A 21,857-nucleotide genomic window follows, 5' to 3' on the forward strand; every position below is an offset into this window, starting at 1 on the left:
TACTTGATCTGTTTTTACATCCTCCTCCATCAAATGGTGGGGGTGGGGTGTCTGTGCCCGTTTGAGAGAACTTGGGGTCACTTGGGACGCCGGTCTGGGTTGCAGCACATCGGTGAGGCTTTAATCTGGTGTGTGAGGTGAGTCGCGGAGGACTCTCCCAGCAGAGATGGTGCTGTTTGTTTTGCGGGTGTGTAAATTAGCGGTAATTCGTTTGCTCAGTAATGACGTGGGAGAGCTAATTAGGGCAATGTTGATGGGTGCATTAATTAGTCTCTAGTGTGTGATGCTAATGAGACCCTGATTTGGAGTGTGTGTTTATGTTTGGAAGAGTGTAAGCCATGTATCTGTAAAGGCCTCCCACTATAGGTCACGCCATGAGGAATGTAGTATTCCAGCATGTGGGAATGCAACACAAAGATTGCGTCTGTGTGTGAACACACTCCATGTATGTGTGTAAATGGCAGACGCAGCAGGGCTAGGTCTGTGTATAAGAGCCTCTTTAATCCCGGTTACTCCATGATGTCTTCCATGCCTGGCTGAATATTGATCCCTCCACTGAACCGTCACGGAGCCAAGACGGGGCCCCCGGCTCACACATCACACTTGTAACAACACAGCGAGGAAGCAGAGGTGTGCAGTCGGTCAGTCACACCGCGGCGGTTTCAGCTGCATCACAATCATAAATTCATAACCAAAGCTATAAAAACGTCTAGGACACACAGAAAGAACAGACAACACAGGGAGTCGTAATGGAGGAGAGGCGGTTTTATAAGTGTGTTCAGTGACAAGTCCACTTCACAGATAAGAAGGATCCATCTGTGTGTGTGTGTGTGTGTGTGTGTGTGGTCACAGCAGGGGAGTACTACTACACCACTTTGTGTGACTTCTCTCTCACCGAGGATGTGACAAGGTGGCGGCTCGCTGACAAAAAATGATGGCATATTCCTGATGTGGCGTTCGTCACAGCAGCTATGAAAGACAAGCATACATGGAGGGAAGGGGGTGGCTTTAGAGCCTCGCCAGTGATCTATTCTAATCATATTTATTCATGACTATCCCGTTCTACATAATCCATTAGGATTCCTGTTCGACTGTATCCTCTGCTGTTTCGTGCTGCTGCTCATTTCTTCGCTTTCTCCTGTAGCACTGTGAAGAGGAGAAATTTAAATCAGCACGAGAGGCCAGTAGATCATCCTGTTTAAAGAGGCTGCATCACGCAGAGTCATCTGTGGGTCTGAAGCTTTAGCTACCAAATGCAATAAGGTGGTTTAAATTTAGAGCAGTATGCCGCTGAAGTTTCGTAAGAGGAGCTCCGGGAAAAGGCTGAGGAAATACAGATCTGACATTCTCGACTTGCTCTGACCCACATCAGGCTCTTGCTAACAACCAGAAAGAAGTGAAGTTCAGGCAGCACACCTCGAACCTCCAGCTTGCACTCCACCTCATCTTCCCCAAGTTCGTTGACGGCCTTGCAGGAGTACCTCCCCCCGTCAAACAGGCTCGGCTTGCGGATATTCAGAGTCAACACACCCTGGTTGTTCTGGATCAGGAACTTGGGGTCACCTTCAATCATCATATTGTTCTTCATCCAAATGATCTTTGGCTGAGGCACAGCGTGGTTGGAGGAGGAGAAAATTGGTGGGATGTAGGAGTAGGGGGGAGAGGAGGGATGGGGAGGAGGTGGGAGCACATAAGCAGAGCGAGGGATGCGGGGAGGGGGGAGCAGAGGCAGGAGGGAAGAGGAAGAGGTGAAATTAGGTCAACATTTGGGCTCGACAAATCTTTGCCGATTCGGTGGGATGAAAAAGAAACGTGTCTCCACAGATCTCTCAGCTCCACCTCTTGTTTTAGCTTCAGACATAAAAATACATTCCTGCTGCAAAGGCATCAAAATCCTCTCATTGTTCTGCACTCGCTGTTTAACTCTTAAAACTTGTACACGCACTCTAAAGAACACAAAGCATGAAATCTGAGGCATTTCCTTGCAGCGACGCTATCAGGGGCCAATGCAGGTGAAGCGTTTGCAGGATGGAGTTGCTCCGCTGCAGTGTGCAGCAAGGCACAGATTGCGCTTCTCCTTCTATGTAATCAGCAATGACAGGGAACGTGCATCATACTTTTCCTGCCCTTCTCTCATGTGACTCGCATTTTACCCCGTATTTACTTAACATTCATAAACTAGAAATGCTCTGAGGCAAGTAAATATTTTATAAATGCGTCAAAGAATTTCTTTTTTTCTGTTTGAAATTTACAAGTAACTGGGAGTGAAACATTAACATTAACCCTTAATGAGAGGTTAAAAAAAAAAAAAAAAGTGGGTAAGTTAAATACCTTGGGGTTGCCACGAACGGCGCAGCTGATGGCCGTGGTGTAACCTGCAATCACACTTCTGTCCACCAGGGGGGCAGTAAATTTCGGGGAGCTGTTCATGTCCTTCTCTTTGTAGGGTAAGCGGTTTTGGATCAGGCCTAGAAAGGAGAAGTAGTCTTTGAGAAGACAGAAGCCACAGGGTGCAAACCCCCGTGTGCTGCAATGCCAGAAAATGAAAATAAAAATGAGTTACACAGCCCACTTTATGTGCTGTGCTTTACTGCTGCTTTTCAATATGCTAACCTTCGCCCCTCAAATCATCTCATCTCTCTTTGACCCAGAAATTGTTTTCCTTCACTTGTTTCTGATGTTCGAGTCCTTTAAATAAACATTGAGAGAACGACGACCAAGGAGAGGAGGAGGAACTTAGAACGAGGAAGCAGGTGAAGATTATGCTGTGCGCTACTTCTCCCACATCCTCAAATTGCTTCGTCACATCCTTAGCGGGATTAGCTGTGATATGAAGAAGACAATGGAGTGTAAGAAGCACCCACAGTCTGATATAATGTTTATGTGAGTGGAAGAACTTAAAATGTGCCTCCTTGCTCCACAACTGAACAACCTCATTACTCAGTCATATCCTAAAATGAAATGTATTTTCTGGAGAATATTGGAAAAGGTTAAGTCCAGATTGCTAATAATTAATTCTTCACTGGAAAAAAAATTTTGGTTATGAGTCACTGTTTTTTTTTTTTTTAATAAAATCTCAAATTCAACCTCTTCTGTGTAGCACAGATCATTTTTGCTCACATTAGGAAGGAGTAATCGTTACATGTAGCATGGGAGAAAGTCAGCTAAAAGACTCCCAAGCAGTTATTTCTCTGTGGTACCTGAGAAAGATGTAATGGATCATTTGGGCCCAGATAGTTCCACCCGAACATACCTGAGTTTAAACATCTGCAGAACTCCTCAGCTACTAATCAGATATTACTTTTCTACTTGCTAGATAAATTAGTTACTAAAGTTTATTTATACTATAAATGAGGTGTTAGCTCCAGTCCACAAGGGCCACAATCCAGCAGGTTTTCCATGTATCCCTGCTCCAACACACCTGACTTAAATTGATCTGTAATTGTACAAAATTTCATAGGTTGTTGAGCCCCGTCTCCACCAACAAGTGCACAGCGGGTTTGGATGGTTTTTTTTTACATTTCCACACACAAAAACTCGAATGGGTCCCCTCATATCCAACCTGATCCGTCCTTTTGTTTTGTGACACTTCCATTGGTATAGAAATCAAACCAATCTGACCTTAACAAGTAGAGCTTGGCACACTGCAATCCGTTGACTGGTTAAAAAGCAGTATAACTGCTGTGTGACCAGCGGAACGAACAAAGACAAAGAAGCAGCCATACTATATTTAGTGGCCCACCAGACCACTGCCATGTAATCTGCTGCCTCTGTTTATCTCTCTTTCTGAGAACATACATAATCATGATCTCCTCCACCTTGTTCGTTCTTGTCTAAAAATGACGCTGGAACTTAGAGGTTATCTCTTAACCCTTGCACATTATGATAAAAGACTTAACATAGACCTTAATTGTACTTCAGGGTGATTATTAATAGGAACAAAAAATTCTCAGTAGTCTTAGCGTTGAGCAAGAAACAATGGACAGTGGCCAGTTTACAGCTGCAAGGGGCAAATGTACCAAAAAAACCTAAATTTTTGCTTTGCGATCACTAACATGGACTAGATAAGTGTTTTAGGGAAAAGTGGCTTAATTTCCCTCCAAGTTCTAGTGGCTACATCAATCTCCTCCGGTCACACACAAAGTTAGATTTGTACAAGCAACATCCAAAGCTTAATTAGTAGCCTCCTATAATCACTCTCTGCTGTTTTGGGGTTATTTTGTCTTTAACACCCGTACCACATCCCACCACACTGGCAATTTATCTTGATTAGTAGAATGTCCTTTGAATTATCAATGCAGGGAACTGACTTTTGTTTTATCCTGAGGTTATGTGGGCACTGTGATCAACAATTATCAGACTGTTGTTGGGAAGACAAAAGGAACTGGCTGGTGGGCTGCAAAATTTTCTGGTAGAGTAAGCAAATGCTACAACAACAAAAACAACGGCAACATTTGGCTGGTGGCAGGTGTTAATTTCCCAGCCTGGTTGCTTTCGTAATCTGCGGCCAATATAAGAGGCTATTTAACACATTGTCAAGGAATACTTGTTTTCAGTATGGTGAGAAAGAGAAGATTTGTGCTCTTATACACCTGTTGCAACTCGTTCTATTCTTGTTTTGTGTTGCACTGAAGGTTAATTTTTGCATTCCCATTTTTGGCAGGTCCAACGTTATCAACACTTCAGACAAATTTCCCGTTTGGGTATCTGTTCCACTGTTTTGACTCCATGTTTGAACTGAGTACACATTTGATCAGCAGCTCTGCATGCGTTGGATGTTCCCTGGAATCTAAAGCCATGCTGTCGTGTTACAGTGTGCGGCCTTCTGGGATTTCATCACCTGTTTTGGTAATGACAGCGGTGTTCTTGCTAATGCCGGGATTGTCGCTGAGGCCGCAGATGTTTTCGCTGAACACTCGAAAGGAATACTCGTTCCCCATGACCAGGTCGGACACAGTGCAGCTGGGCCTGCGGTTGTGCTCATAGACCGTGAACCACTCCTGATGTGAGACAGACAGTGACAGACAGAGAGGTTCAAAAAGGGTTATAGCTGGGGTTGACATCTAGAAAGTTAAGGAATCTCCAGCCCTCCCAGTTTTCAGGTCCACCTTGCTAGTACCGGGCTGGACTTTCTTTTTCCTTCAGGACTATCTTAATTCTCAGTGGCATAGATTCAACAAGATGTTGAAACATTCCTCAGACATTTTGCTTCATACTGACATGAATTTCTCGTTCTACCAGATGCAAAAGTTGCTCTTCTGGACTCTGATCTGGTGACTGTGGAGGCTGTTGGAGTGCAGTGAACTCATTGCCATATTTACAACCTAGCTGGAGGTGCATTACCCTGCAGGAAGTTTTAATCAGAAGATGCTACGCTGTGCTGATACAGGGATGGATATGGTCAGAAGCAATACTTGTGTAGGCTGTGGTGATTAAACCATGCCGTGTTAGTACTAAGGGACCCAAAAGGCAGCCTGCACTGTTGATCCAAAGCAGGATGGATCCATGCTTTCATGTTCCTAATGCCCATTTTTAAGCTGAGCAGAAATGGAGACTCATCAGACCAGCAACGTTTCTCCATCTTCTATTGTCCAGTCCTGGTGAACCCGTGCAAATTTTAGCTTAAGTTTCCTGTTCTCAGCTGACAGGAGGGGTTAAACTACCCCTCCCCACCCGGTGGGGTCTTCTATTGTCATAGACCATCTGCTTCAAGGTTGGACATGCTGTAAACTCAGAGATGCTATTCTGCATAATTTGGTTCCTTGACTTCCTGTTGCCTTTCTATCACCTCGAGCCAGTTATTTTCTCCTCTACAGATCATTCTCTGTAAACCCTAGAGATGGTTGTGAGAGAAAATCCCAGCAGATCAGCAGTTTCTGAAACACTCTGACTGACAGCCATGCTACATTCAGTCACTTATATCTCCTTTCCTCCTCTTTTTGATGATCAGTTTGAGTTGTAGTCAGTCCTCTTGACTATGTTTAGAGCTACCACCATGTGATTGGCTGCTTATCTCCTTGTCTTTACAATCAGAGGCCTAACACAGCGGGTGGTGACTGTATACAGACAATGACAGAGGCTTCTCTCATTTTGGTGAATACAAGTAAAAGTAAGATGCCACAATCTGCTGACTCCTCAGAAATGTGGTCACCAGCTAACACGTTATGTGTGTACTGCTATTTAGATGCAAAGCAGGTAAAGCAAGTTTTTTAAAAAACAAATAGCTGAAAACAGCTGTGTGCTGCACCCAAAATGATGCTGAGAAACCCTAAAGCAATTAAAAACAGTTTAAAACTGAATTAAGGAAAATTGTATCCCATGTATATATAAGAACTATGATTATAATCCATTATAGCCGTTTTGTTTGCAGAAAGAACGATGTTCAGAACTTAAACATTTTAATCTATACATCATCTGTCTGTATTCAGAATGCATAGATTGTGTCTGAAGCAGACAGTCCTTTGTTGCTGTAAAATGCGGCATTATTTTTGGCCCAGCTCATGTTTCTGACCGAGCAGCGAACTCAAACAGCAATTGCCTCAGCTGGCAGAAAAATCAGCCAACATTCACACTCTACTTTGAAACTAACTGCCCCTAAATTTGGAAAGCATCCATATTGAGAATTTTATTTTAAATTCAACTAAGGCAGCAGAAAGCAATCTGACATGCAGGGTTGTGTCGTTTCCTCCACTCAACATACACAGCTGTTTCATCCTTCTTGAAGGGAAGATGTGAAAATAAAAAAACGCACAGTTGAGTGCGAGTTATCACCGTTTTACCTGAACTGTTTGACCGTAGAGATGCAACCATCGGCTGACTGTTCAGTCCTCTACGGCTGGCTGCCAGCCTCAGTGTGCTAATGTGCTGACTTATCATTATCCAGATCAATAGCTGGAGTTGGCAAGTATGTAGACACTTCTAAGACTTCTAAGTACTCCCATTTCTTTCCTTGTTACACATCACAGCACATTAAAGCATTTGTTTCTTTAACACTTTTGACAGACGAGGTCTTATCTTTAAGCTTTTCTGCTATCGGACTCATCTCTAGATGGATCACGCAGTAAAATCGGCTGGGTCTGATTCTTCAAAAAATTCCTTTCCAAAATCCACATGGAAGATGTGTTGATCTGTCTTTCCTGTCGTCTCCACCCCAACCAGTCGAGGCAGATGGCCTCCCTGAGCCGGGTTCTGCCGGAGGTTTTCTTCCTGTTAAAGGGGAGTTTTTTCTTTCCCACTGTCGCCACATGCAGCTCAGGATGGGGGATTGGATCAAAGTCATGACTCGATGCAATCAGCTGGTTTCTATTATAGGATATGTATGAATTGGCTCGAAATGTGTATGTTGATTCGTGTATGTAAAGTGCTCTGTGATAACGTTGTTGTGAAGTGGCGCTATACAAATAAAGTTGAATTGAACTGAAGATGTGGAAGGCTGAGGGCTGTATGTGTCAAAATCGATACTGAAAAGGTGAAAACATCACAAAGAATTTGGATGCGAGTCCCATATTTCCAACATGGCTTCTCGTGGTGCCAACACCTGCTTCCTCCTCCATGCATACCTTAGTCTTCTTGTCAGCTTTCTGGATGGTGTAGCCGATAATCTCACAGTTGCCGTCATCTTTGGGTGGCTTCCACTCCAGTGCAGCATTGAAGCCCCAGACGTCTGTGACATGCACGTCGATGGGCGGACCGGGCTTTTCTGGTGGGATTTAAGAAAGACAGAGTTGAGATCAAGTTGGAGGATTTTCTGTGAAACTAGGCAGGTTTGTTAGAATGCACAGCTCGCTTGTAATGAAAAGAGTGTTCAACACACGCCCAGCCAGCTGAGATAACTCTCATCCCTGCCTAGATATAAATGCTTCTGAGAGGCTCTTAGAGGTAGAGCGGGAGGAAGAAAGGTACAAACAGATCTGGAGCAGGGAAATCCCAAGGAGAGGAAGAAATCAACACTCCAAGCAGAAGAGATTCGACAGATTGGATAGATTGACAGATTAGCTGAGAAAAGACAAAGGATGAAGGAAAGAAGGTGATAGCTGCATACATCACTTGGTGCAAAAACTGACAAACTACGTTTTTCTTCTCTGGTTTGCAGAGAAGAATCTGCTGTGTGGTCCACATGATGCACAGTGAAGTGCAGAAAAGCGTACGACGTAGTAAAGTACCTGTCATCAGTCTCGCTCTGCAGAGTACAGTGCCAACACTGAGTGGTACAGTTTTATCCCTTCTTCTCCAACGGCACGGGGACGGATCAACAGAAAGAGGTGGGGGGTGATCAGAGCCTCTCATTAGCTCAACCTTCTAAGCAGAGTAAGTGACAGAGTGGCCCTCAAAATCCAAACCTAATCCGAGTCTACATGCAAATAATCTCAGCGGAGCCCCGTTAAATAATCCACCCAGAACTCCCGACCCACGGAGACGGAGCCGTAAGCTGAGGAATGAGCTGGCGGCCGTGGTGGCAGTGCAGGAGCCAGGATTATGTGCACGGAGACGAATGAGCTCTTTGATGATTTGCTACTTTTGAGTCGCAGATCCCCTTGGAGTATGAAACGAGGAATTATCATCAAATTTAGGGGAAAAAATCTTGACATGTCACAGATTTAAGCCAAAACCATCATCTTCTTCCAAAAGAGGTTATTAACCATGTACCTTTTGAAGTCCGTGAACATGCGTGGTCTTCTAATCTGTACTAGAGAACATGTGAGTGTGAGGTCGGTTCATGGTTCCTGCAAACTGCGGCTCACACAGGTGACCTTGGCTAATTCCACGCTGTGGATTTAGGAAGGGAAAGTGGCAATTTCAGGATATAAGGTGACTCCCCCAACCAGTTACCATGTTTAATAACCATCAGTCTCCATGGTGCAGATTTTTTTCACAGCACTCTGATGAGAAAAAACATGAATTTGTGGGACTGACCTACAATCTGGATGTGCAAGTCGGCGCTGTCGGACATGTTCTCGATCTGAACAGTCAGAGTGTATTTTCCAGAGTGGCTTCTCTCTGCAGAGCGAATGAAGAGGATGGTGTCCACCCCAGTGGTACGAGTTCCCACACTTTTGTCCTCGAGCAGGACACTGTCTTTATACCAGGTCACAACGGGGCGAGGTTTTCCCTGCAGGTGGAAGCAGTGAGGAGACGCAATCAACAAAACTAATCCAGTAACCCTCCTAGATAAACAAGCAGCTTCGAGCTACATATCCCCCCCTCAGAAGGAGCACTTGGCCTTCTTTCCTGAGGTAGCTCACTTTCTTCCTGTCTGTTTTTATCTACAACAAGGGCCTCCCCTTTGCTGCTTGTGGTTAGCTTCTTTTCACCAGTGCCATAATTTGCAAGATGCTGTCAGATGCTATAGCTCTCCCCGTGCCCTTTAAGCGCTCGCTCCTTCTGTTAAGAACAACATTTAGAGAGCTGATTTGAATGCCAGGAGAAAAGAAAATGCTCGGTCAGTTTGGAGCCATTGGGGGATTTATAGAGGGATCCTTCCTCCATCTAAAACACACAAGCGAAATGCATTTGGACATGCTATACAAACATAAGCAACAGAAACTGGCTAGCTTTTGTTTTTGTGCCCAAATGAAATTTTACCTGACATAAATCGTGTTTTCTCCATGTTCCTTGTATTGCCTGTTTTATGCAGAGGATGAAGTGGCTTCTTAACCTTCAAACTGAGCGATTTTCATATTTTTAACCAACAAAATAATATTAATTAGGTGAGTCCGATTTTAACCAGCTAGGACAAGGTGAACATGAAAAGCACCTCCAAGTGTCTTGTATTGGTCAAACTCCTCCTGCAGCAATAGTACACAGAATGAGAACTGCATATAGCAGGAACGAACAAACAAAAAAAACTTAGACTGACCTGGAAGGGGATCACCAAGTTGACCTTCTCACCCACAGGTTTGATGACTTTAGATCTCAGATTGCGAGGAAGGCGGATCTTTGGATTTTCTGTGTGGTAGACAGAGACAGATTTGGGGGGGGGAGTTATATGGGGGTGTAAAGACACAGGAAATATACAACTTTTAAGCTTGCTGTGTGGTTTGGGATATGAATTATCATCATATGAAAACACAGTTAAAATATTTTTTCTTAGACCAAAAGCAGCAGGTCTTTGAATTAACTAGATTTAATTTGGTCTTAGAAAACTGGTTTATGTTTCCTCTAATTATGAATAATTCAAGTAGATTTTACACATTTACAGATAATTCTGGTTATACTGTTTTTATTTCACTGACTGAAAATATCTGAATTGAGCAAGTGAAAACAATGTGATCGAGTTTGTTCACCACTTCGAGTGAAATCCGTTCAAAAGGTGGCGGAAAGCGCTGCTAATAACCCAACAGTAACGGCCAAGTCGTCGCAGAGACTCATGAAGCGCCTTTCGACGACTGCAACTCTTCGTAATCATTCAATCTTTCTTTATAAAAGTACTTTTCATGTACTTTTTAAACAAAAACAAAAGAATTTTTTTTTACATTTTAACAAATTAAATCCACCAGATCACAAAGCCACAAATCGCACATATACACAACATACAACACACACATCCACATGATCATACCGACACATGTAGACGCAAGAATTTCTCTCAAAATACAAAAGAATAAAAGCAGCACACATTAAAATAAAGATATAGTAAAAAAAAAAAAAAAAAAACTTAAAAAAAAGAAAAAACAATTATAGTGCAAAAATAATCATAAAAGTTTTACTTAAAAGTTGCCTCCTAAAAATATCAACACTCCTAGCTGTTATTTTCAGCCTTGCTGAGATAACCTGGTTCAGTCAGGCCAGACTCTTCATGGGTCTTCAACATGTAAGGTCTCGTGTGATGAGATCATGTCAAATTTCTAACCATGTAGAAAAAAATGTGGCAATAACTAATTCTGTCTAAATACAAGCTAAATTATACACACAAAGTTAACTTTAGTTAACGCAGACTATTCCTGCCCTTTTGTCTAACACGCACAAATGGAAACATAATGTACACTCAATAAATAAGTCATTAAATGACAATGTAAGTCATGGAAAAGATTTCCAACTCATTAAATTACTTTGTTTTAGAAACTAGTAGTTTTATTCTTGTAACCTAATTTACATTAAATGAATTATTATTTTAATATTGTAAAACTAGTTCAATCAACTTTAAGTTGGGACCAAATATACGAATCAGCTTAAAAAAGAACTACTGAACTGAGTTGAACCAAAACATCTTCAACTGGATCAGCTAAAACAAATCAAACTGGATCAAGCTGCAATGAATAAGTTGAATCGTCATGACTGAATCTGTTTAACACAAGTGCATCAAGATGGAGTGACAGAATAACTTGATGTCAAGATAAAACAAATGAATCCTTTCCATGTTTATTTTATGTTCATTCAGAGACAAATTCATTTAGTGTGCAGAGAAAACCAGTGCTGCCAGTGCAGAGTTGATCAGAATAAGACTCCATGTTGACATTAGTCCCTGACCTGTGATCTCTCTGATGGTGACGGCCTGAGACAGAGTGGCGGGGGGGCTTCGTCCGGCCATGTTAACAGCCACAACCCTGAACAGCATCTTCTCCCCAGCTGGGAGACCCTTGACCCTGTACTGGTTCTTTCCCACCAGTTCCTGATTAGCCTGCACCCACTGGTCACCTGCAGGAGCAAGAGATCAGAAAATCAGGAACAATTTCTGCAAAGGTAATCAGGGTTTGGGTATAAATAGCTAATTGCTTCTGTTGCCATGATCACCAAGCTAAAACCGTGTGCAGAGAGTCTAAAAGTGGCACACGGCTGAGAAAAGGCTAGTTTTCTGCTCAGAATGATGATCTAACACCATTATTTCCACTTCACAAATCTGCTACAAAGCCTTAAAATAAAAGAATATCCACTTTACTGGTATTTACTTCCTTCTACGCAGTACTCAATGATGTAACCGTCGATTCCTCCTGCTCCGATTTTCTCTGGAGGACGCCACTTGAGTGCACAGGTAGTGTCTGTCACATCTTCCACCATGAGACGAGTGGGCTCGCCGGTGGGGGCTGGCAGAGACAAGAGAAATTTAATACGTTAATACCCGGTGTAAATGGGATGGGCGGCTAGGTTAAGCTGCCTAAAAACCAGCATTGTGTGAAAAGCCGCTGTTAATTAACTGTTCTGCTAATGACATATGGCAACGCACCAATGGGCATGAAGGGCTTGGAGCTTGCGCTGGGCTGAGATATGCCGATGCCGTTGACTGCATACACTCTCATTTCATAGAGCACACCTTCAATCATCTTCTTAGCTTCATATGTGGTGGACTCAAACACATCAAAGTTTAGCTTCGTCCACCTGGCCGAGCCAATCTTCTTCCTCTCCATCAGATATCCTGCAGGAAGCGTACAAAGCCATAAAAAAAACGGCTCCTGTGGAACATATCATTATTGTTCTAAACAAAGAGTCTGAAACTGCTGTTTCCTCCTGGGAGGAAGACATCAGATGTGAGACGCCACGTGTTGTAAGGGTACCTTTAACGGGAACTCCACCGTCAAATGAAGGGGGGTCCCATGTGATCACAGCAGAGTCCTCGCCAACTGATGTGCATTTGACGTTCTCAGGAGGGTAGGGCACATCTGGAGAGGCAGGTTACAGTTGGAAATGGAAAGCGAGAAAGGATGAAGCACGTAGACAAGAATGTGAGCAGACTTTGGTCTGAGAGCGTGACGAAGCGTTCTTAAGTGAAATAGCGTGCAGATCTGATTTAAACAGTCGCCGCTGCATAAACAGTCCAAATGTTTATAGCAATAACAGCATGATGACGCTTTAGGATACTTTGATGACTTATGTCTGTCCACCTGCCTGAAAAGGAGACCGGGGCAACTGCAATTTTAGGGGAAATGTCACTGATTACCCCTATTAACCCCTCTTAACGTTGCATTTCAAGCTGGTAACATGGAAACATTTTGGTTTTTAACAATTATATTGCTAATTCCTATTTGCAGTTTTTCATGTTTTGAATATTTCATTTCAACGGTCTAAACACTAGAATTACCAGGATTTTGTGTTTCTCCTGCAAACCCCCCGCCCCACTATAGTTAATCACCCACTTACTGACCTGTTGTTTTTCCAGTAAGGAAGTCTCCATGTTACTCCCCAACCCAGATTGCAAATGCAAGATGCTCCTACCTCTCCCTGCAGGGGTTAGGGTTAGACTGGTTGTGTCGTTTCATGTTATTTTGTGTGCTGCAAAGCACTTTGCTTTGCTCTTACACAAAGTGCCATATTATTGAAAACTAAGAAATACATGAAATAATGACAGAAGGTGACGGCAAACTTTATAGAACTTGATAGATATGTGTTTGAGCCAATGTAATGAGTCTAACTAGAGTGTGAACTCTAGGATGACACAGTGTGGGGTGTGAGGGGTTGGCTGATAACCCCCTGTTGCCTCTGAGGAAAAAAAAAACTCATCCAAACTTCAGCCAGTCGATTCCAGAAAATACAAGAACAGCTGTACTTGTGTTTATTGGCTGATCATTGATCTTTCTGCGTAGTAATGTCTAAAGGCTTTTGCCATGCAAGTTACTGTTTTATGAAGCTGCTTGAATCCCTGCCCTTTTACTTAAGCCTGTTTTGGCCTTATTACTTTGGCTGCCTGGTAGTTTGAAGACTTTGTTGTTCAGTCTGAAACAGGCTGGCCCTTCTTCTCCTTCTTAGACCACTGAGGTCTGCGAACTAGTTCCTTCTTGTTGTACCGCGGTCAGGACTGACACTACAGCTGTGTTTCCAATACATTTTTTACTAAATCAAAGCAATACTTATAAGTTTAAACAAACAGCAACAGCGATTTGCAGGCATTTCCATTGAACAGTGTTCAGTGCATCAGCCTCAGTCAGCCGGACGAGATTTTACTAGAGTTCCAGCTGAGGAAAGGTAGCCATGTAGAGTTATTTTGGGGTTTTCTACTTGCTGTGGAGAATTTGCTACAGCTTTTCTGAGCTTTTCTCCCTCATTTTAGTTCATAAAACTCTGAAATTTGCTGTTGCTTGTTCCAAACCGCGCCATCTTTACCGGAAATGAACTGGTCACAACCCCCCATGAAAAAAGTGTTTCCATTACTATTTTGCTATATATTTCTCTATCAAAACTTCTTAAAAAAAAAAAAAAAAACACCTCATGAGAGTAAAAACTTTTAAGCAATATTTGAGACTAGGTGTTCAAATAGTGTTTTGTTTTGTTTTTTTTATTGCAACATTCATTCTAGGTGTAATGGAGCTGCGTAGCTTAAGAGAAAACAGATCTTTTTCTATTTTGACCTAGCTATGGAAAAGTCTTCCCCTTCATAAGAGCTCACCACTGTGGACATTTTTAAATTTCCTTTAAAGACTCATTTTTACTCTCTTGCTTTTAAACCACACAAATCATTGTTTTTTTTTTTCCCCCTTTGTTTCCAGATTATTTGTTTCACGTTTGTCTTTTATAGTATTTTATTCCTTTGACATTTGTTTTATTATTGATTAGCTTAGCTGTTGATTTATTTTATTTTTTTTATATTTCTGTTTTATTTTTAGTTGTAAAACATTTGGTCTGTTCTTTAAATATGCATAAAGCTGATGTGACTTGACTTGACTGATCTTGGTCAACCCATTATTTCCTGGATGCACCACTGGACTGGCAAAAAAGAGGAAAAAGAACTGAAACAAGAAAAAAAGGCCAACGTGAGAAAAAAGCTACTGACCCACAATCTTGACAAAAAGTTCAGCCTTGTCCTCGCCAGCAGGGTTAGTCACGGTGATAGTGTAGTAGCCCTCGTCTCCTTTCTCCGCCCCCTCTATCACGAAGCTGCTCACGGTCTTCCTCGTCTCCACGCGGACTCGCCCCTCGGCCTCAGACACCACCTACCGCAGAGGGCACGACAGAACGGAAAGATGTTGCTGAATGGGATGGTATCACACTGGGAAGGCTATTGGGACAACAGGTGATTCAGCCCTCCCACTCCACAGAGCAGAATACGTTTCATTTCTCCCTTCTGCCTTTGCGTCACAACCAGATGCATGGTCTCACTGACGCACACACGGACAGTATCTGACGTGCGCTCGATTGTGTCAGAGGTGAACAATGAGAATCCTCTCCATTCTCACCTCGTCTCCTTTCATCCAGCACACGACGGGGGCCGGCTCTCCTGTGATCTCAACATCGAGTCGAAGTTTGTTTCCAGCCACCACGGTGATGGTGTTCTTGCTGCCGGTGCCGCTGGTGTCCAGGTGGATTTTGGGAGGATCTTTGCAATGAAGAGGAAGGACATTCAAAATGTTAATGGGAATTTTCCACCAGCCCAGTAATAAGACATTATAAGGAACCAGAAATAATACTGGTATCCAGCTACAGAGAAATTATAGATGAATGTCAGCTCATTCAAATATTTATTCTCATTAAATGAAAAAAATAATCAAATTTTTTTTTTTAAAAAAAGGGAAAACCTAAATAAAACATTTACCTTGTCTGGGAACATATTCAATCTTAATTTCTATGGAGAAAAACAGAGGTTTGTTTTAGTTGTTGTTGCAATGAATTAATGATAAAAAAAAAAACAATGTTTTTTTTTTTAAATCATGAATATATTTATATTTATAAAATATATATCAATATGTATATATACATTCATATTTTGAGTATTGGCCTCACCCAGGAAGTTAAGTTTGGCAGAAAGAGAGATTGCGTAGCCATCAGGGACAAAGGTATAATCTCCTGCGTCTGAAGGCTTTACATCATCAATCGTCAGCTTGTGGGTCCTGGAGACATTACCAGATGTTACCAAGGAGACAATACTAGTAACTGTATGACCTGCATTTATGCAAAATACAGTTGCCCTGGTAACGTACTACATGAGGCAATATTGCAGACAGAGAAACCTACTAAATAGTTTTCACCTTGTTTGACAACAGTCGCCTGGGCATTTCTCCTGCCACAGGTCATTCTGATGGAGGGATTGCTGAAAGAAACTCTACACCCTCGGGATGTGTCCACTGGATGTGAATGTGTTTTGGAAGTGTGTGTTTAGAGGTCACACAGAGCCTTACAGATTGCAGCCTAGCCATAAAATGGGTCAAACAAGTCAGAAAACCCTCTGGTAATGGTTTGCCAAGCCATGTGGCAGACAGTGGTTATGACTGTGTGACTCTGAGTGTGTGTGTGTTCAAATGTGTGAAACTGTGCATGACGGATGGAGGGCTTAAAACAACAGCTTTACAAAATACAAACAGAGACCCACCGCAGGCTGTCATGTGGTAATACCTTCCGATGTGCGTCATTTTGATGCGATCGCTGGCCTGAACTTCAACGCCGTCCTTAAACCATTTCCCTGTCACTTTTTCATCAGACACCTCACACTTGAATACGGCCTGTTCAGCTGCCTTCACTGTCAGGTCAGCGATGCTCTGTAGAACCTCCAGCTCCTTATCTGGACAGAAATGCAATATATATATATTATATATATATTATATTTATTTATATATATATATATATATATATATATATATATATATATATATATATATATCAGTCATGGCTTACTAATATGCCACAATGCAGCTTATTTACATTATTCCTAAGTTGTGATGCATATATTATGGAAATAGCTTTGCAGTAAACCAAACATTAAAAATCAGAGTTTTACTTAAGTAATTCCTCTTGATCAATAAATGGCTCTAAGGGATGTTCTTTTTCACTTTCCTGCAGATTTGGATGAGCTGACTGACAGCACTCATGTCTGCTTTGCTTGGAAAAGGGTGCATCATCTGCATAGAGTGAAAAGTAAATAGTAAGAGCAAATTCAGAACTTCTTATAATGAATGTATAGCAGGGAACTTCGACCTTAGCATCTTTAAATGTTGGGGGATGGTTTTTTTTTTTGTTTTTTGTTTTTTTTTAAAGATCTTGGTGATGTTTTAATTTGTGAACTTTCAGTGTAATTTGTTAAGTCATGTCCAATAAAGCTGAATGAACACCACCTCTCCACAGAATATCTTCTTTTTGCACATCTAATGTTTGGTTATTTTAACTTTGCTTATTGTTTACTGTTTGTATTGTTCATTTTAAGTCCAATAATCAAACCCTGCTGCATGCAGAATTACAGGAATAGTGGTGCGTTAACACCAGGACAGTCCACTAGACTCGGTACAATCGCAGCCTCAGTTCACTTTGGGAACAGCCAACAAGGGCTGAACTCAGGGCTCTGGGAAGTGTATAAGGCTGCAATAGACCAGTAAGATAAGGTGGTCCCATGCAGTTTAAGCACTTAACAACAATCAGTAAAACCTTAAAATATATTTGAAAGGCAATGGGAAGCCAATGGACTACTTGAGTAATGGACTCTCGTATTTTGTTTTAGTTAGCAGATGAGCTGCGACATTTTGGACGCTCTGTAGTGTTGCAGGGACTTCTGATCCAACCCAACAACCCAAGTAACAACAGTCCAAATGCAATGTTATGAATCTGCAAATTGGTCTTTCAAAGTCAGCCTGAGAAGGATACGATTTAAGCTTTACCAGAGTCCTCAGCTGGAAGAAGGCGACCTTGATGACAGCACTAAAATGTTAATCCAATTTAAACAGAGGGACAACTATCACATCCAGATTTTTAACAAAGGGACAGCAGTAACAGGACAGAGGCCAAATCACACTGTCATGACCAAGCAAGGGTTTATTTTGTCCAAACACCGGAATCTGTTTTATTTTCATTCAGATACAAAAAGTTTGATCTAAGCCATTTCTGAACCTCGCTAAGACAACCCTGCAGAATTTTTCCTGTGGATTGGCTATCATTAGTGGTTACAGACAGATAAATCTGTATGTAGTCTGCAAAACAATAGAGGTGGACATTATGCTTTCTAAAAATGTAACCCAGAGGATGCATTTATGGGGCAAAAAGAACGGGTCCAAATATTGAACCCTGGGGCATTCCATAATTTAGAGGACAGACAAAGGAGGAAAATTGCCCTAAAACTACAGAAAAACTCCTATTACTGAGGTAAGACTGAAACTAAGTGTGGAACCCTTAATGCCTACAAGTGTCTCCAGACGGGTCAGAAGGATGCTGTGATCCACATTATCGAAGGCTGTCCTTTTCAGCAGTATAAGGGCTGCCAATGTCCTAACAAAAACAGTTAAAAGATCATTAAAAACATTTAAAAGAGCCATTTTAGTGCCGTGGAGCACTTTAAGACCAGACTGAAACTTTTCACCAAAATCATTTAGATCAAGATAAGCCGGCAGTTGGACATAGACAGCTTTCCCTAAAACCTCAGAGAACAAATGGGTCTGAAATTAGACGGCACATTTGGATCAAGGTGTAAAAGTGGGTCTGTTAGCAATAAAGTGCAATTTGCTAGTGGTGCCAAATCAAATGAGTAAACGTAGAGATTTTAATACCAGATGTGGTTTAGTAAACAAGTCTGTTGTCTCGTCCAGACATGCGCTCATCTTGAATCTGCTGGCACCCGAACATGCCAGGATCATGTCTGGATTAGCATCCTGGTGCTTTTCTGTAGCAATTTGTGACTGTAATTTCACTGTGCTGGGCCTGGCAGCATTTATATTTCATTTTCAGGACAATCTGAGCTGCATTTTATCACACTGAGTGACAGACTCGCACAGTAATATGGGTCTTAATTTGGCCAGTCATCTGCTTCTCAGAAGAGTCTGACACACAGCAATATTTTTTATCATTTTTTTTCAGTGTCTGTGGTTACATATGTGTTTTTCCAGCACTGTCTGGCAATTCAGTAGGACCAATGTCGACAAATGGTACAAATGACCCTACATATGCAACAGTTAATCAAGCGCCAACGGCATTATGTTGTGTATTTGTCCATTTTACTTTGCTTTGCATGACTTTGGTTGGACTGCCATGTTTGCATGCATTTTAAAATCAACAAAATAAAAACATACACAGTAGATGGAATGAAACATAACACTATATAGAACTAATAACATTCATGACTGAATATTTTAAACCTGAGACAGAAGCCAATCACATGTGTAGAACGCTAGCTACGCAGTAAGTTCATGTATAAAAGCGAATCTTTTCAGTTGCTTTCCTCACATTTTTATTAGTGGCGTTACTCAGATCATCTCTTTATTACTGCTTGAGAAAGATTTAAAGCTAAATGGCTTTTGATGATGGTTTAAAATTACCATACAGACGGGAAAGTAGCATTAGCCTTTGAACTCATCGAGCTTTCAACATGACTTAAAATTAGCATATTTTTTAAAAAATGCAAAAACAATCTTTTAAAACAAATTTTCTTTCCTTTTTTTTTTTTTTTTTTAAAGCTCATGCCATCAATTGTTATTGTCATCACATAAAATACAGGCCCCAAGAAGACAGAGTATGATATGGTCATCTTTTTCCCTAAAGGATGCCTGCAATCTTGTTTGGATGGTCAACGTGCTGTCACAGTATTTAACTAAAAAGCTCCAGGTTTACATATTTTATTTTTCTGATTCAAAGTGAATGTGACTAGACAGTCTACTATGTCCTCTGTAATCGTATCATTTAAGGAGGAGGACCAACAGACACTTTCTCACACTATAATCAATTAAGAGACTCATCTGACTTGCATGTATGCAGCAAGTAAGACAGCCTGATAGCTGGAGCCACATATCTCAGTGTTGGAGGTGTAGAAGAAAATTAGCATGACGAATAGAGCGATGAACTTCTGATACAAGCGATTAATGAAGTAATATTAATTATGACATGAGTAATGACTAATTTATTGCTTTTCATGCTTGTCAAAATGGAAAACATCAACATGTACTAATTAGATTTTCTTTAAGTTGCTAACCAGAGACAGGGAACTTAATTTTAGTCCATTTTAAGCAGCAGCTGATTCTGATGAATTGCAGCTGCAGTTTGAGTCTAAAGGGCCGGCTAAAAGTAGGGATCTAAAGACAATTAGCATGACTCAGCATATAAATTGATAATGTTCAAGACTTTTTGTAACCTGGTTACTTAACCCTTTAAGATCCTGGTCTACCATTTAGTAGCGGTAAATGTGCTGAGGCAATGATGAAATTCATTAAAAACTTGTGGAAATAAACCTACTTGACCCGTCTCTACTAGGGATGCTCAATATTGGCTTTTACTGAAGTCCAATATATACCAACTCTTTAGTTTTGATACCAATATCAACCGATACCGATATTTTTGGAGCGAGTTGTGCCAAACAAACAAAAAATATCTGGAAAACATGATGTCTCTTATCTTTTGTCATTCTGAGTAAGAAGAGACTTTGCTGAAGAGTTTTGATATCTAATATGTGCTTTTTGTAGAAACATTGTTGTGGAAAAAAAAGTAAGAAGTGATACAGATAATTTCTATTAGATTTTAATGTTGATCTTGTCTGACAACATCGGTATGCTGATAATATCAGACGTCTCTAATCTCTACCAAATGGTTTGGGTATGTAAAACCAAAATAAGTCTTTGTTACACTGTTGTTTAAAATTTTGACCATTTCACCATCGTAATGTTGTTAGATAAAATATTTATTCTGATTATTTTTGTTTGTCGTGAACATTTTAACCTTTTTTACTTAGTGTGAACATTAAAGGGTTAATGTAAGAGTGTGTACCTTCAACCTCCAGCTCTGCCTTTGACTCCCCCCCATTGGTGAAGGCGTAGTACATTCCGATATCCTCTTTAGTTGCTTCATTTATGATCAAAACGTGCCTCTTTCCATCTTTTTTGAACCTGTACTTTGAACCTGCCGTTTCTCTGTTCAGCTCAACTCCATCTTTCATCCTGTGGAGAAAAACACGCACGCATCAATTACACTCCGCAGAGAAAAGAGGAAAAGCTGCTGATTGACATGTCAGCAATGTTCGGCGTGGCTTCAGAGATTAGTCAACCTAAAGCTAGAGTTGTACACGCCAAGAGGCGGCTCTCTTTTAAAACTGGCAAGACCTTCATGACTATTTATGCTGAAGCTTCTCCAGAGGAGGTGATGTTGACGGTTTTGGTTTGAATCGGTGACAAGCAGTGCTGCATTTTTGCTTATTCTCTCCATAACAGTGAACCTATTGATCCATAATACATTGCATGAAGTTGCACACTTACAGAAGCACAAACTGTGTGTTATATTACCACAGAGACATTGTGGATTCAGCTGATGAAGCAGAAAATGCATATCTCATAGATTTTTGTGTCCCTGATACACGGCCAAGACTACTTCACGACGCTGTTGCTTCTAGAACATAGAACTGATTAGTCTACTGGTATTGCAGATAAAATTCAATGAGCTGATTTAATTTCAACAAGAAGGGATTTCCACATATCCTCCATTAAAGTGCAGCGTCAGATTTTAATTAACTTAATTTTTTTTATGTCTAAAGTTCAAGTGCTCTAATGTGCAGTAGTTATGTCACGATTAACTGGCAGACACTAATTGTTAAAATAAATAGCCTATATTAACTTACTTACTTGCACAATTAACAATTTTCTGCTAACACTTTTCTCTCGCCTTGTTTGAAACATAACTGCTGCTTTTTTTTTTTTTTACTGTAATAATTCTTTTATATCCTTAACAGCTCTTCTTTACAACAAGCTCCTCTCTGCTGGAGTGCTCCACACTCGTTCATTTTGCAGAGAAAAACAGAGAAGGGAGCAGCTGTATAAAACGATGACAATTAAAATATGCAGGTAAAATAAGTCAAGTCTGTGAACTAGAGTATCCCCAAGGCAGAAAGAATCTCTTTGATTTTGATTATTTGTAATGTATTTCTAACTACACTGTGAACAAACACACACTTTTGATTCAGTTTGAACCTTTTTTAAATATATATTTTGGATGATAATGTTTTGCTTTTTAAATATCTTTTTAATAATTCAGACTATAGG

The 21,857-nt window shown here is 41.0% G+C and overlaps 1 protein-coding gene across 1 annotated transcript in view; it reads right to left on the reverse strand.

The window, feature by feature from the left end:
- Positions 1-782: 782 nt before the first annotated feature.
- The window catches only part of mybpc2a (myosin binding protein Ca), a 46,068-nt gene continuing 24,993 nt past the window's right edge, over positions 783-21,857 (reverse strand). Inside the window, exons 10-26 of the mRNA XM_079252218.1 lie at positions 20,593-20,762; positions 16,255-16,420; positions 15,646-15,752; positions 15,458-15,487; positions 15,102-15,241; positions 14,699-14,858; positions 12,489-12,593; positions 12,161-12,349; positions 11,886-12,020; positions 11,467-11,634; positions 9,857-9,945; positions 8,914-9,109; positions 7,560-7,699; positions 4,841-5,000; positions 2,332-2,468; positions 1,417-1,603; positions 783-1,146 (exon numbers count right to left, since the gene is read on the reverse strand). Coding sequence (XP_079108344.1) covers positions 1,121-1,146; positions 1,417-1,603; positions 2,332-2,468; positions 4,841-5,000; positions 7,560-7,699; positions 8,914-9,109; positions 9,857-9,945; positions 11,467-11,634; positions 11,886-12,020; positions 12,161-12,349; positions 12,489-12,593; positions 14,699-14,858; positions 15,102-15,241; positions 15,458-15,487; positions 15,646-15,752; positions 16,255-16,420; positions 20,593-20,762 — 2,305 coding nt within the window. The 3' untranslated portion in view covers positions 783-1,120. The remainder of the gene's footprint in view (positions 1,147-1,416; positions 1,604-2,331; positions 2,469-4,840; positions 5,001-7,559; positions 7,700-8,913; positions 9,110-9,856; positions 9,946-11,466; positions 11,635-11,885; positions 12,021-12,160; positions 12,350-12,488; positions 12,594-14,698; positions 14,859-15,101; positions 15,242-15,457; positions 15,488-15,645; positions 15,753-16,254; positions 16,421-20,592; positions 20,763-21,857) is intronic.

The sequence above is a fragment of the Telmatherina bonti genome (assembly GCF_933228915.1).
Source record: "Telmatherina bonti genome assembly, chromosome: 14".
In the NCBI taxonomy this organism is placed as follows: domain Eukaryota; kingdom Metazoa; phylum Chordata; class Actinopteri; order Atheriniformes; family Telmatherinidae; genus Telmatherina; species Telmatherina bonti.